Source organism: Corapipo altera, unplaced genomic scaffold, assembly GCF_003945725.1.
Source record: "Corapipo altera isolate COAL_440 unplaced genomic scaffold, ASM394572v1 0, whole genome shotgun sequence".
NCBI lineage: Eukaryota > Metazoa > Chordata > Aves > Passeriformes > Pipridae > Corapipo > Corapipo altera.
Window position 1 is genome coordinate 89,281,998 of NW_020884872.1, and position 15,883 is coordinate 89,297,880.

At 41.1% G+C, this 15,883-nt stretch overlaps 1 protein-coding gene across 3 annotated transcripts in view; it reads left to right on the forward strand.

Moving 5' to 3' along the window:
- The window catches only part of TEAD4 (TEA domain transcription factor 4), a 51,789-nt gene extending 36,471 nt beyond the window's left edge, over nucleotides 1-15,318 (forward strand). For 2 of the 3 annotated variants that reach the window (XM_027634000.1, XM_027633990.1), the window contains exons 7-13: nucleotides 385-428; nucleotides 1,724-1,779; nucleotides 2,461-2,591; nucleotides 3,542-3,715; nucleotides 10,677-10,817; nucleotides 12,246-12,398; nucleotides 15,079-15,318. In XM_027634000.1, coding sequence (XP_027489801.1) covers nucleotides 385-428; nucleotides 1,724-1,779; nucleotides 2,461-2,591; nucleotides 3,542-3,715; nucleotides 10,677-10,817; nucleotides 12,246-12,398; nucleotides 15,079-15,192 — 813 coding nt within the window. In that variant the 3' untranslated portion in view covers nucleotides 15,193-15,318. The remainder of the gene's footprint in view (nucleotides 1-384; nucleotides 429-1,723; nucleotides 1,780-2,460; nucleotides 2,592-3,541; nucleotides 3,716-10,676; nucleotides 10,818-12,245; nucleotides 12,399-15,078) is intronic. The other variant, XM_027634009.1, reaches the window with a different exon arrangement.
- The last annotated feature ends 565 nt before the right edge of the window (nucleotides 15,319-15,883 follow it).

Sequence of the window (15,883 nt, forward strand, 5' to 3'; positions counted from 1 at the left end):
TAAACTATGAGTTGGGCCTAGTGTGCTTTTGCTGGGCATTGGTTTCTGCTGAAATACTTTCCAGCTCTCCTGGGGAAAATGGCCCTTTCAACAGAGTGAGTATCACTAGAGCTTTAGAGATGGAGACACAAGGTCCATATATAATATTTAACATTGAAGCCCACTATCAGTTTCTTGCATGTCAACAGTAGTAGTGTGTAGAAAGAAAACAAAAGTGAGTCAGTACCTCCCTAAGAATGAAACCAGGAATGTAGGAAGAAGAGGTACAGCTCAGTCACATATTTAAAAGTCTGGGAGCTTGCAGTTCCTCAGAAAGGAGCAAGCCTTGCTTTTTATGTCTTTCCTAAGAGCGGTGACTTTTGTCTATATGTTGTTCTCTTGCAGTTTTGGCAAGGAGCCTTGACAGGCCAAGCTGGATCTTCCCAAGAGTAAGTATTCCTTCGTGTGAGCATCCAAAGCAGATGGTTCTGCTGCTTTCTCTGCTGCCTGAGGAACACCATTAGCTATTGCAAGTTCTATAAAATGCTAAGATAATGTAGTAAGGCAGATGCCTTGACTGTGGATCTGAGACAGTTAGGAATAGACTTTAGTGACACAATAGGAAAGACTGCACTGACAAGGTGTGGGGCATGCACAGACAACCTTTTATTGGCATATTCTCCCTAAACATCCCCATAGCAAATCTTGTGCAATCCCAAACTGCTTTTCCTTTGCATTCCTAATGTGTCCCATACCATCCAGGCAGTAACCCATCTCAGTGTATAAGGTTTGTGAGACTGCCCAGCTGGCTCACTGGGTAGGTTTCACAGCTGAAGATGAGCCTTGGATGGAGTGATGATTCACTAGTAATGGCCCTGAGTGTAGTGGTCAGAATGTTATTCAGGTTGCTCTGTCTGCTGTTGTTTCCCTGTGCTCCTTTGTTTGTGTGGAGGCACACCTTTTATCACATAACCTACCAGGAGCAATTTAGGCAAAATTAAAGGACAAGCAGCTGAAAGGGTGTATGTTCTTTTCCTATCGTGGTACTACTGCTAATGCTTGTGGAGCAAATCAGGAAACAGATACTATAAAAATATCTTGTGGGGAAAATGTCTAGTAAAAGAATGGAAGCCATCCTAGGAGAAATAAAAAGTAGGTTTTATACCTTAAGCTAGAAAGTGAACGGGGAAGCATCAGTGTGAGAAGGTCTTTTAGAGGCTGATGTATCTGCCACCCTGCTGTCAGATGATGTCTCCAGATCTTCATTTTCCTTGCAGTAGTGTAAAAAAATGAAGCTGAGCTGTCTTGAATGCTAGCTTCAGTTCTGTTGATGTTGAATATCTCTAAATTTGGGTCTGAGAGACATCCAGCCCAGAACTATATCCACCTGCATAAATTTAAAACTATTTGTAGTTGAAAGGAAAGGATAAGTCAGTGGGCACCAGCATATTAAGAGGCTGATAAAAGGATCTCAGGAAAACAAATCTGGTGGGAGACACTGTTGTACACCTGCAGGGAAATCTTAATTAGTCTAGTCCTGGTTGCTTACTGTTTTTTGAGTCTTTTTCCATGACCCTCGTTTGCCAACACAGAAGGATAATTTCCAAAAGACATTTATGCCACTTTCTCCTTCAGAAGAAATACTTGATCTAATCTGTGCAAACAGCTGGTCAAGAATATTTTTGTTGGTTTGTTTATTTGTTTGTTTCTTTAATTAACTGCCTCTCTTTGTGTACTTCTGTAGTGTGAAACCTTTTTCTCAACAACCTTATGCTGTACAGCCTCCACTTCCATTACCAGGTAGGTAAGGAAATGTAGTACCTTTGAAATCATATTCCAGCTCCAAAAACAGCCAACACTTTAAAAAGTCTGAAAATTAATTTAAAAAATTACCTATTACAACATTTCAATGAGCTGAAGCTTTTTAATATTGTTTTATTTTACAAAACATTTTTTCTTACTTCATGTTGCTTGTGTTGGTTTTTTTTCTTCCTGGCTCAGCAGAATATAGAAGTTTATTGCTCTTCCACCACACTGCATGTTCTAGAACACTTTTCTCCATCACAACATGATTGCCTTCCTAATTTCTTATTAAGTGGAATAACAGATGTCTTTTCCTTCTTAGCTTCCTCATCTTAAAAGGTTAATGGTGGCACTTCATTTTGTTACTAAGCAGTTTATTTCACTGCTTCTTTAGGGCTCAATCTAGGTCCTTTTAAAATTACTGAACATCTTTTCTCTGATGTCAAAACTCAGGTAGATTATCTTTTACGTCATTACCTACCCTGATAGTGCTGTCTTAGCAGAGGGTAACTGAGCAGCCATTTAGAGCACAGGTAGACCTTGCGAATGATATTTTTGCATGATGAATGAAGTCATAAGAAAATGTGATGAGTCAGCTTTGATATCAGGTGCTCTACTGGAAAGCTATTACTGACTTTTCTCTTTCTAAATTTTGTTATATAAATCCTGTGTGCTTAGGGTTTGAGTCTCCTACCGGCCTCTCGCCTTCCCCATCAGCACCAGCTTGGCAAGGACGAAGAGTTGCTAGCTCCAAACTTTGGATGTTAGAATTCTCTGCATTCTTGGAACAACAACAAGACCAAGATACAGTAAGAAATACACCTGACTTCCACCTCTCATTAATTTTTGGTGTTCAAGTAACTCCTGTTCATCTCATCATGGATTTGTTGCACTACTCTATGTCTATGGAAATACTTGCTTCATTGCTCTTCAGAGAATAGAAAGCCATCTTTGGGAAACACCACAAATCCTTCTTTTAGAGGATAGTGATAGAGCCAGCTCTGTGCAATATGCTTCTGGTCTCCCTCTCCAGGATCAGGGTGTTCACATACCAGAGCTCAAGGCACTGAGGTCATAAGACCCCCTGCTGGGCTGTTCTAGCTGTCCTGTTCAGCCTTGTAAGAAATATTCCAATATAGAACCCAAAATCAGATGATGGTAAGATCACATAAAGCCACGTATTTCTCTGCTGTGCTAGGAACTTAAATCTAGGGGCAACTGGGATGAATTTGCATTAATGGGTTTCTACGGTGCCACCTATAAAACAGAAGTAGTAAGATTTTCCTGTCTCACTTATCCTTGAGGTACTGCATCTTGAGATGCACTTTGGTGATGGGCTGAGATAGGAAAGTTCAGAAAAGGTAATATTATTTGGCTGGTACCTTGCTGTGGAATTTCAGGCTCTTCATATGACAGGAACATTGATGTTTTACCGAGTGACCTGTCACAGGAAACACTCTGTATCTCAGGTTATTTCAGACTACATAGCAGTAGCATGAGGCAGTGGTTTAGGAGTGAGTATAGGAAGAAAAAAGCCAACAATGATGCTTCAGAGAAGCGTGAATGTATTGATAGGAAGGAAAGAACAGCATGAGCTGGTATTAGCAGAGATATTTCTGTTAATTTCTTCTTCCTTTTAGAAAACGTTATCAAATCTTCACTGGCTTCCAGTAGTCTTCTGTGAAGAACAATCAATGTTCAGTATGTACTGAAAAGTACTGAACAACTCCTTAAATCCATGTTTTTCCTCTTTTTGCAGTATAACAAACACCTGTTTGTGCACATTGGGCAATCAAGCCCCAGCTACAATGACCCCTACCTCGAGGCAGTGGATATCCGGCAGATCTATGACAAGTTCCCTGAGAAAAAAGGGGGCCTGAAGGAGCTCTTTGAAAGGGGGCCAGCTAATGCCTTCTTCCTTGTCAAATTCTGGGTAAGAGAAGGACCCTTTGTAGGGTACCCATTTGCTGTGAATTTCCCACTTTAAAGGCAGTGACCTCCTTAGCTGTGCCTCCCAACACATTTTTCCCTGTGCAGGCAAATTAATACAGCCATGACTGTCACTGGAGATCTTTCCTTGGCTGCACAAGGCACACTTTCTGGCCTGCAGCAAGATATATCTTTCACATTGTCATCTTTAGAGCTGTTCTTGACTACTATCTGGAGATTTTGTTTGGTAGTGGTGACTTGGGCCCATTAGATTTTTAATTTATGTATAAGTAAAGAATTCAGAGGAAATTATTCTTTGCATACTCATATATGTTCACTTCTCTCAGTGTTGTGTAACTTCTGAGTCAGAGGCAATATTTTTCCATCTCTTCTCCTGTCTCATTAGCTGCATTTTGTGTTATCCAAGTACTAATAATTTACAGATGCATGTTTACTGCTGGCACTAGGACAGACAAAAGATAAGAGACATAATGAAATTGGATTATGCTGATAATATATTACTGAAATGACTTCTGGTAAGTTGGAAGAAATCAGCCTGGCAGAAGCTTACTCACTCAATTTGGATATTTGTGGTTTAGCTGAAATTTGCAAAGCTTCAGGGTACTAACAAAATGGCTTTGGTGACCGATATTATCATAAGTATTACAAAATTAAAAATAGTAGCTTCTTGGGGCAGTTGGACGCTAGATGGCTGAGGGAATGTGTAATGGGGTTTGGAGCCTTTCACCTTGAGTTTATCACTTAAAATTCAGGATATATTATAAGTTTACCATTTATAATCCTCAGGTCAGGAGTGAGATGATTGAGAAATAAGCTTTCATGTCTCATACTCTACGTATAAACTGGTGCTAGAAAGCCTCCTAACTGGTGCTTTCAGGAAGAAGAATTAACTTAAGTGCCTTGATGTGTAACTTCCCAGCTGTCCCAAGCCTAGCCTTTCCAGAAATGAGTTGGAGAATGTTGCTGAGAGTCTGCTGCTCAAGTATCTGTGCCTAGAGCATTGGTTCCTGATGATTCTTGGAGACACATAATTTTGCTATCTGCAGACTGTGTGCTACTGAGTTGGGCCTCTCATGGGATTAGCCTCTGTCAAAGTACAACAAGGCCTGCTTGGGAAGGTCAAAACAGACGGTGAAAGATCAGCTCTGTTCTGGCTGGGAAAGACAGCAGCACCTTACTGAGAAGCATATCTTTTGGCAGGGTACCCTTTGAAAGGTAGTGATTGCCTTTTGTGCTTCAGAAGTTTCAAGAACCAAAAGGAAGAGCTTAGAGGGAGATGTTACATAGGGAGAGAATAAAACACTTTGAATTCCTTGACTTGAAGAGAAAGAAATCATAATGAAATTGTGGTCTGGTGTGATTGTGATTTTATTTATCAAAACTGACAGTGTGCTTTTCAGCTTTTTTGATTTGGTTTGGGGATTGTGATAATTTGTTTTTCAGTATCAGAAGGATAAATGTGACCTATGCTTCATGTCAGACCAACCTATATCAGGCTTTTGAAAGATTTACATGGATGTCATTAAGTTGGACTCTTTCTGGACCCATGTGAGGTGTCTGTTCAGAGGGCATCAACTCCCTGGAATTTAGCTTGCATAAAGAGATGTGACACAGGATTTGAAAGACCTTTACTCCAATGTGTACATGATGTTGTGAGGCTCTGCAATTCTACACTTGTAAGGAGAGTAATATTTCTGGCCTTGATTTAATATTTTGACTTTTCGATTCTTTTTTTTGGTACTCTTGCATTGTTGCATCCCATCTGGAGTTAACATTGGGTTTTATTGGTGGCAACATTACAAGTTGTCACTTAGAAATAAACGAAGTTTACAAATGAAGTCATTGGTTGAATGGAAGTTTCTAAACCTTTAAGGAAGTAAATAAATAAATAAACACTTTCCACACTTTCCACAGGTATGGCAATTTGATTTTAAAAAGATTAACAGCAGAAAAATAGATTTCAGCAGAAAATTTATATCCCACTGCATTTTTATAATTGTAGCAGTATGTGCTAGGGTGCTTTTTAATTTTGCTTCCTGATAGCTCTGGACAACTATATAAATATGCTATTGATGTTCAAAGAAGCATTGAATAAAGCAACTACTACACTGTTGAATTTATATAATCACTTTAGGATAAAAGTATTATCCAAAGGCAAATTACTGATAACCTTAAACTTGGTGAATAGAATTAAATAACCGGAAGGGGTGTTTTGAGACACGAAGTTATGAATGATTTCTCAAAGGTTCTGAACTAAAGTTGTGGTTGCAGGTGACAAAGACTTTAAAACCATAAGGATTGAATAAGTTGCATTTGTATATATGCAGTTTTAGGCTTGAAGAACATGGGGCATGAACCTGCCATTGCTACACTAAGCATTGAATATACCAGATGATCTGTTGTGCACCAGAAACCTAACTCTAAACACCAGGGTTGGGGTTTCTTGACATCTCTGGTAACACTTAGGATCTAATATGACTGAGAAAGGGATGTTCATGTTTGTTCCTGTTGGTATTTAAGTTATTTATACAATAGCTAAGAGTTAAAAGTTGATTACTTTGAAACAAAAGCAGTGTTTGCAATTCTTCCTTGAATTTGGCATTGGGAATTTGGTACAATGAACTAACTCTTGGACTTGGACTGACAGGTTGTGTGTGACATCTCTGTGACATTTCTCTGTGCTCCAAGTGCATTCTAGCACATGACAATTAATGTGAGACATTAGCCTCCCAACACATGGGCAGTGGCAGCTCTGCTCTTTTCCAGTGTAATATTATCTCTACCACCTGTTACTTGCCTCTCCCCATGAACGCCTCCTATACGCATCATTATTAATAGTTTGGGCAAGAGGCGTTTTCAGGGCTTTGCACGTTAGAATGGTGCACTTGCATCTTGAAACTTTCAGTAGCTGTGAGACTCTGGATGGAGGACAGAAGGAAAATGACAAACCAGGAATTCAGGACAGGCAGTACTTTGTACAGAGCAGCCATCTGCAGAAGGGTGGATTGGGGGAATTTCTTGGGAGAGCTGTCCTGCCAATATATGTAGGAATTTCTTCTCGGTGATACGCAAACTGAACCAGTCAAAACACTTGAGTGTTTTCTTTCAGCTAAATATATTATACTTTTGTGTAAGGTGCTGAAGAGGTGGCCTGGAGACTGATGTCCTCCACTTCGCTTCTCTCCTGTCGCAAGCAAATCTTGTCAAAGCAGCAGCAGTGCAAATTCCCCTTGGCACCCTGCCTTACCCACTGTATGTCTTCAATCCTGACCTGGCAGAAACTGCTTGGAGAGTAAGGAGATGGCAGTTCAGTTCCCAAGTCCATTCTGTCCTTGGTACTCCTTCAGAGGCAACAAACAAGGCAGCAGCTAGCAATAGAGATTTTTATGATCTTTGCACACACTAATTTCTGCTGCCATCACCTCCAGTTGCTGCCCTATGTAAGGGAATTCTGCCAATAACCCTTCTTTCATCAGAGTTATTCCCCACAGTGTTCAACAGTAGAGAGGCTGTTGGCAGCAAAAAGCAGATTGAAAGACTGAATTGCTGTGGAGTCTATCTGCTGGATGTCAGAATAGCACAGTTCTGCTGGGCCAGCTAAGTCACAGCTCCCCATACTGCTAGCAAGGCTACCTTTGGCTAAATTGGGAGCTCTTCCCAGTTTTTTGGAGGCTGAACCTGCAGTGGCTCAAGTTTAAAAAATTGTTCAGCATACACCTTTCTCTTGACCACGTGGAACCTGTGTGCAAGATATCAGCAAGCTATTGTTTCTTATGGCATTTAATGCCACCTGAACTCTTGTCTAATCATTGCTTTTCAAAGCCTCAGTTAAACTGAAGGCTGAGTCTCAAAGGCCACATTTCCCTTTGTGAAGAGTTTCAAAGAACTTTTGGGAATGAGGCCTTTCTCAGTAATTAGTTGTGAAACTCACTCCCACCAAAGAACAGACAAAAATCTTGGTTTAATATGTGGTTAGGACAGTGCACAGTGCTAGCTTTTCTGTAGTTCTTTCTTGGGGTTGCAGAAGTTACGTGATATATTCAAGCTCATCAGAGTTGTTTTCAATTGCTAAGACTCAGATCACCAAAGATTTAAAAAAATAGAAAGTAATACTAACTTACTGAGGGATACTGCGCTTTTCCCTGAACAAATCCCTTCTCTTCCATCTAGAAATCATGTCTTGTAGGTATTTAAAAGTTCTACTTACTTTTCTGTAAAGGAGAAAATCTCAGGTGTTTCCCCCAAAGCAGGTAGGTCCAGTCTTGCATGTAATACGTAGATCTCTGATGTGCTGTATCACAGACCTCAGTGATTATAGTTTCAGCATATTTGGAAGTCATCAGGCAAGCTATGGATAAGTGTGTCATCTGTGTTGAGCTTGCACAGCAAATTGAATACATCCCAGTACCTTCCTTGAGAGAGTGGGAACCATAAGTAAATAAGCTGTAAGGCCAGCAGTGAGTGTCTGAGGTGCTGAAGCTCCATTGTCCTGTAAAACATGAACTGGAGCCCTCAGCAAGCTGCTAATGTCATTCCCCAGAGTTGCTGATATTCCATATATGTATGTTTATGATCTGAGATTTTCAGAGATGACAGGAAGTGGGTACACAGCTCTTGATGACTCATCACCCTGTCTGATGGTCCCAGCCCATAATATGGGACAAGCTTTAGAAGAAAAGGTGCTGTGTAAATGTCAGGGAGTTCCAACATGATCCCATTGCTTCACTGCAACAGGACTTCCAGGAATCTGACTGTACGTAATGTCGGTGAATGCTGATGACCCTTTAATTCAAATAGTATTACCATATTTTTTCCTATTACCAAATAGTTCAATGTGGATTAATTAGATGTTAATTAGCTGTGAAATTGATGGAAGACTTGTCAAATTGTGGAGGCACCTAAAGTGGCTTCTTAGTGCTAGTAAAGCTTTTCTCATGAAGTGGAACTAGCACCTTTCTGCTTTGCCTCACATTGACTGCATTTATCTTTTAATTTCCCAGTAAGTCTTAAGAAGAATGTAACCTTAACTTTACTAATGAGACCCTGAAAATGTTTGTCTGGTTCTGCAGTGAGAGCCTTTGCTATGTTTATGTAGCAGTGGTCTGACCAAGCCTCTGTAGCCTTGACCCTTTGTTCTTTTTGACCCCATGGGACAATTTTTTTGGAAAAGCGGAATCGGGTCCATGCATCGTGTTTATCGCTCCCAAGGGAAATAGCTGAAAAATATTGCAAAGGACTTAGTCTAGTTCCTCTTTGGTGAAGGGAAGGCATTAATCTTTATTCAGAAAGTTGGAGTGTGGGTGAAATATACAATACAGTTAGTTGCATTGACATGGAAATGAGTATTACAGTAACTCAGTAAAACCTGGACCAGAATAGAGTAGCACTGCTATTCTGTAATACAGGTGCATTTGTGGTACAAAGAAAGTAGTTGTATAACTGTAGTTATTTGATATCAAGGTCTTCAGCGTGATCATAATAATTCACTTGGCATCCTGAATTATGATGAAGTCTGTTATGAGCTACCAGGTAAAGCTAGCCTGGATTTGCCCATATATGCTCTTCCAGTGTAGACAAACCATTGGAGCCGAACACTTCATTACAGTTATTTAGGTGGTCATGACAATGTACAAGCTTCCAGTCTTCCTCTAGCTGTCGTTTCCAAGTTTTGTGCTGTTATGCTCTCCATTAAGAGCCCTGTGAGCAGAGTGAAAGCTACGTCCGTCCCTCATGCTGCTGTCTTTGTGTCCTCAACTTTTGTAGTGGCACAAAGGCAGCAGCAAGCTCACGTGTCTGCAAATGGGGAGAAAGCTTGACTGGCACTTTCTAGATTGACTTAAACCTTTTGTGAACAGCATTATCTCATGGCAGAGAAGAGATGGGTATTTTGCATGGCAGAGAAAGGGGGGCATTCTTTATTGTGGTGATCCTATTCCAGTGCTAGCATTGCTTGCCCTAAGTGCTGCTCTAGATCTCAGATAGAAAAACCCTTCACTGACATTGGCTAAGAAAAGCATGCTAGAATGGCATGTAATGCTGTCCTATTCACACTGTATCCACTGTAGCAGGAACACACTCTCTTCAATTTCCTCTTTCCCTGAGTTCATCTGGAAGAATAAAATAGTCTGAAGTAACCTGTGGGAACTGATTCTTGCTTTTATACTGATATAAACTAGAACCTGGGCTTTTGGAGCACAGAGAAGCTCTACCCTTTCAGTTTTGAAAGTAAGAAAGCTGAGCTGGGCGTTCCCACACCCCCTCTTGTATTTCCAGAGCTTAAGGGAACCACCTCTTCTTTTCATAACTGTGGCTTGAATGACCCCTGGTGGAAGCTTCAGACAGCCAGGATTTTTAGGAGTTAGGTCCCAGTAGGAGGCTTCGGTTGGCCAACCTGATGCACCCACGTTTGAAAACCGTGGCTGCTAATGGAGATGGGTTTGCATTCAGGTGGAACTGAGCTAGATCCATCAGCAACCTACATTCCTTATTGCATTCTGTCTATTTGCATTCTTTATATCACAGTACCTGAGCCTAATATGTGTGTGTGTGTGTGTACTCACACAGTCCTTTTCTCTGCTATCTCTTTTCCCTTACCTACACACATACCTAAGGGAGAAACACTTTATTACTGTTGCTTTTCCCTTATTTTCCTTCCTTAGTGAGGCATCCCAGTCACGCCTGTGTGTTGCACTGCTCTGTCTCTGCAGTACCCTCCTTTCTGCTCTGCACATGCTTTGTGAGCAAGCTGTGTCATATGTTTTTAATGTTGAGGATATTCCAGTGTGTATGCAAATCCCCACCACCATTTTCTGATGCACACTGATCTGCTTAAGGAGCTTGGGACACTCCAATACTTAACTATCTTGGCTGTGTAAGGTAACGGTGAAAAAATGCCACAACTATCTATTGATAACCATCTATTTGCCCCCCCTTTTTTTTGGCAGGCTGATTTGAATACCAATATTGAAGATGAATCTAGGTCTTTCTATGGTGTTTCCAGCCAATATGAGAGCCCAGAAAACATGGTCATTACGTGTTCCACCAAAGTGTGTTCCTTTGGAAAGCAGGTGGTAGAGAAAGTAGAGGTAAGAAGCAGGCACCTGGGTGCAAGGTTCTCCCTGGTTGCTGTTTTTTTACTTCAAATATTTGCATCCTGCATATATCTCAAGATAAAATATATCCCATGCTTCTTGTCAGAGAGATGGATGCCATAGATTATGATTTCTGAGACATACAGGTGTAAGATCGCTCCAGTCTGCAACGTGACCTTGTCTCAGGAGTTCCTTGAAGGTCTGGGAGTGTTTGTTATTTTTTGTTATTTTTCCCTTAAATCTCAGTTTCTGAAGATATGCAAATATATAAGACTCTTAACTCTGGTGATTCTCTGGTTTCTTAGGGGAAGCAAAGGAAAACTAGGAAACAGACCCTTGTTTTGAACTGCAGAAAGGTGGAAACAAAGAGGCAACACCTCACTCTCATTAGTGTTTTTAAACAGATCATTTATAGACTATAGCTATTAATTAATAGACTATAATAATTTACAGACTGTAGTCTTGTGGTTTTATGAGACTTAAGAGCTTGTACACTTACCGCTTATGCTGCAAAATTATGCATATATCTGGCATTGAAGAAGTTCTTTCTGATACCACACTCATTTGCTGAGAGCTGCTTTGACATGCATCCTGCTGCTTTCTTTCCCAAGGAACCCTTTGATGTAGGAGAAGCAGCTATGTGCAGAACACCAGGTGCTCTCATGTCAGCAGTCAGTTCAAGCTATATCCTTCCCAAGACCCGTTTCCAGTAACATGACAGACATGCCTGAGGTCCGGTTAAGTATTTGCAGATGGGATAGATGGGCCAAAGGAAGGTGTCATGGTGCTCAGGAACGGAGACCAAGCTCCTGGGGTGAAAGGAGTAACAGGCTTTTAGGGATCTGCTGTGAAATGATAGAGTCTTGCTTCAGCTTCTATTTAAAGGAACATGAAATATACAGGAGCTAAGATGTGATTGTGAACAAAACAATCCATCTCTTTAAGATCGGTCAGACCCTCTCCCAAGGGGAGGAGCAGAGATACTGTGTTTTCTCTCTCAGGTACCAAAAGGCTTTCATCTTTTTCAGCTGTAAGGCATCCTGAGCGTGTGTTTACCATCATTACTGGGAGCTTCCTGGCCTTGCTAAAGGAATTTTTTCAGTATATTCATTCCTAATGTTTTTCCAGTAGAGATACTGACCTTAGTATAGGTGACAATTGGTCTGTTCCTCTTAGTTACCTTTCACAGCTCCTTGACATTTGCTGCTTGTAAGCTGGAACCCACTGTTCTTAAAAAAAAAAAAAAGAAATCAAACTGAAGAAATTGGCGCTCTCAAGGGAACCGACCTTGGTACCAAGTACTGTAGTTACTGTTAGTAAAATTAGTTAGAAGTGCCACTGTAATTTTTCTATTCTGAATCCCTTTCTGTTACTAATGTGACAACATAACCCCATGTGCCCCTTTTGTGTTTTGCATTGCAGACAGAGTATGCACGCTATGAAAATGGACACTATTCCTATCGCATTCACCGTTCCCCTCTCTGCGAATACATGATAAACTTCATTCATAAACTCAAGCACCTTCCTGAGAAGTATATGATGAACAGTGTGCTGGAGAACTTTACCATCTTACAGGTGGGACTTTCAACTGTTTTGGTAGCAGCTTGGCAACACATAAGCCCAATGCAGGAGTTCACTATTGTGAGTCAAAGCAGTTTTCCTTTTACAGCTCAGCGCCTAATTGAACTTAGTATCTCTTGTGTGTATTGCACTTCAAGACCATTTATGGAGCTCTAGAGATAGTAACTCAAGCAGAGAAGCAGCAAAAGAATTTGAGAGACCTCAGTAAGAGAGAGGAAAAAGAAAAATGGAGATTTCATGAGGCAGAGAGATAAATGAAGGAGAATGATGAAAAAGACACTGAAGGAAATGCTCATTTCAACACTAAACAAATGTTGAGATCCTTTCTGTGCCCTGGCTCTTTTTGCAAGGTAAAAATACTGCAAGAGCACTGTTAAATGGCTATAAAACGTTTTTATGGGAAGAGTTCTTTACTGACCAGATTGGGACAGGGTGGGGGGTGGAGAATTAGTTTCCTCAGGGCCATCCTGGACCTAGAAGGAATCTAGAGGCATGTAAAGAAAGGGGCATGTTGTGGGGAAGCTCTGTGACACCTGCATGAATCACTGCAGCCTCTAGGTAAGGCAGTACTACAAGGCTGCAGCAACTAGATTTGCATTAGCGTTTTGTTATACCAGGAGCCTTTCCACACTCAGATGCAGCCTAAATTTGGGAAGAGGGCAGGCATCTTAAAACATAGGTTTTTTCTAGTGGACTGAATTCTGTGTTTGCCTCTATAAAAGGCATCACAGATCTTCACCCAGAGAATCTGAGGCTGTGTAAGTAGAAGAGATGCTAGTGGCTGAATGGAAATCAAGTGGTCTTCATTACATTCTCTGAAGATCTTGGAGAACTTCAGGCGACTCATTTCACTGCTCTGTGGCTCAGATATATCAGCTATATAACACAAGGTTAATAATATACCTCACAGAGCTTTAGGAAGTTTATTATTTCATGTTTGTACAAAGATTTTAAACATCTGGGAGAAAGGAGGAGTATGAATGCTGAGAGTTCTTTTAGATGAACAAAAACATGAAGCGGGCAGGGACAGAGATAGGGAAGGTCTGTGTGCTGTAATCCATACTGAGGAACACTGTGACTGCTCTCTGTGAGTTTTATTCCTCAGTCAGGCCAGCACTTCCTATAAATTCTATCAAAAAGCTGTCACATAATTACACTTCCTCTGGGGCATTGTGTTTTGAGTAATCTATGTCCTTCCCTTACCTTTTGTCACAGAGAAGCATGTCTCATGTGGGTGCTGGCACAGCCTTTTGTACATTGCCTTGCAGTCCTGCTCCCTGAGCAGCAGGCTGAGCATTTTCCACTCCCTACTGGGAAGATGAAAAATGCATAATGTAAGGCATGTTGCTAGTACTCAGTCCCCACTACCAACTTCTGAGGCAAGTCTAATTATATTTTTTCTAGACCCTTTCGTGAACTTAGAAACCCCTAATCCTATAAGCATGATTACCTTGCTTTGCACATAAGCAAAGCAAGATAAATCATGTTTTGGATCTAGTACTCTGAGATTTCAGTGCCCATTTTTCAGAAAAGTGTCTAGTGCCTTACTACATCTCGATGTGTATAACTCATCACAGCCTGCAGAATAAAGGAGATTAACTGCAAACTCAATCATGAAGTAAGAAAACAGAATAGACCAAAATCAGACTGCTAAAATTAATAAGCAAGTTTGGCAACAGTTATTTTCTTTCTGTTTCACAAGAAAAGTTGGGCTTTGGTACAGTTCAAGCCCCCAGCTGGAGTTGAGTTGGTGCTATTGCTGATAAAAATCTATCTCCTCCAGCAGGAGAGAACTTTAGCACAAACTCAGGTGACAAGAATGTGCAAAGCTGTGCAGTGTCAGAGAGAGAGGGAAGCTGAGCGAAGAGCTCTGGGTGCAATATTTCACTTGTCCCTGCCACGTAGTGCATGCGTCTGAAACTTGGACAACACTGCTCCTTCACCATGTTCCTGACACTGATTCATGTTGTAGAGTAGGTTCCTGAGGGGACCATAGAAAGAGAAATTGGAAAGAAGGAGCTTCTGTAAGAATGCATAAATGTAGCAGCCGTCCTTCTCCAGACATCTGCAGTGTATGAAGAAGGATAGCTGCTACATTCATGCATTCTTACAGAATGTGTAATGGAGTCAAACCTATAAGTCTCCTGTAAAATGAGGTATACTCTGTAATCCTTGTGTTCTGTGTCTACAGGAGGATATGGAGGGAAAGAACTGTTTGTGGTTGTGGTATATCAATATCCATGTGAGCAGGACTGGATGTGCCACAGGAGGGGGCTTCTCTATAACCAACAAACAGCAATAAGAACTTTTTTGTGAAACACTTTCCCTCTGCTGAAATCTGCAATGCCAGGGCATGGGGAGTAGAGGGCCTAATGGACCTGCTTCCACTTATGTGGTCACTGCTGGGTCACAGTGGACTTCTCTCCACAGTGGACTTCTCTCCACAGTGGACTCTCCCTGTCTCTCCACTGCATTGTATTCTGATACTGTGAAAGTGCTTTGCTTTGGTGTGTGGGCACACAGACTGGGCACTGTGGTGGCCAAGCTGCGTATCAATCCTGTGCTTCTCTGTTCTTTGTCTATTACTGACTTTTTGCTTTAGGTTAAATGTATTGGAATATGTAAGCAGAGAAACAGCAGCTGCCATCTCAGCTTCTTCTCCTTTTCTGTCTAGGTTGTGACAAACAGGGACACACAGGAGACCTTGTTATGCATAGCATATGTTTTTGAAGTATCAACTAGTGACCATGGTGCCCAACATCACATCTACCGGCTGGTGAAGGACTAGAGACTCTCTGCTTTGAGTTGTCCATGGAATGCATGTATAAGAAAAAAGCCTGTGCTTGAACAACCCCTGCCCCCTCATACCAAACTGAAAAATAAACTGCAGATATTGTGTATTTTCAGAAAAGTACCTCTGAGCTGGTTTGTGCTTGATAAAGTTTCTGTCTGCAGGTTTGTGCAAATGGGAAAAAGACTTGGAGTCAAAGAAATAGACAAATGACTGCTTAAGGGTCTCACCAGAAACAGCATCCTGTGAAAAGTACTTTCCACAGAGTACACACAGAGCGTGATCATACACATAAAAGGAGTGGCATGCATCTGGGCATACTGGTATGGCAATGGCAGCAGCTTCATCAAGTTTCACCACATATGAACAGGTTGAAAATGTTGATGTTACATCTGGTCTGAGTGTGTGCACTCATATACAATCATTTGTAGGTCAACTTGTGCACAGACGTGATTATTGTATATATTATATATACATTTATATAGATGTCAGACACCCGTGGGCACATGTATGTGTATAGAGATGGCACGTGTATCCTACACAGCTGCCTGTCTAGCTGTCCACATTAGCAGCTGTGCAGTCACAGGCTCATTGAGCCTTCCTCTGTTAGAGTCTGGTTACTTTTTCTCTCTCTTCCATGCATGACAGTGAGAGACCAACCTTTCTTTTGCCTTTTAAATGAAGTTAT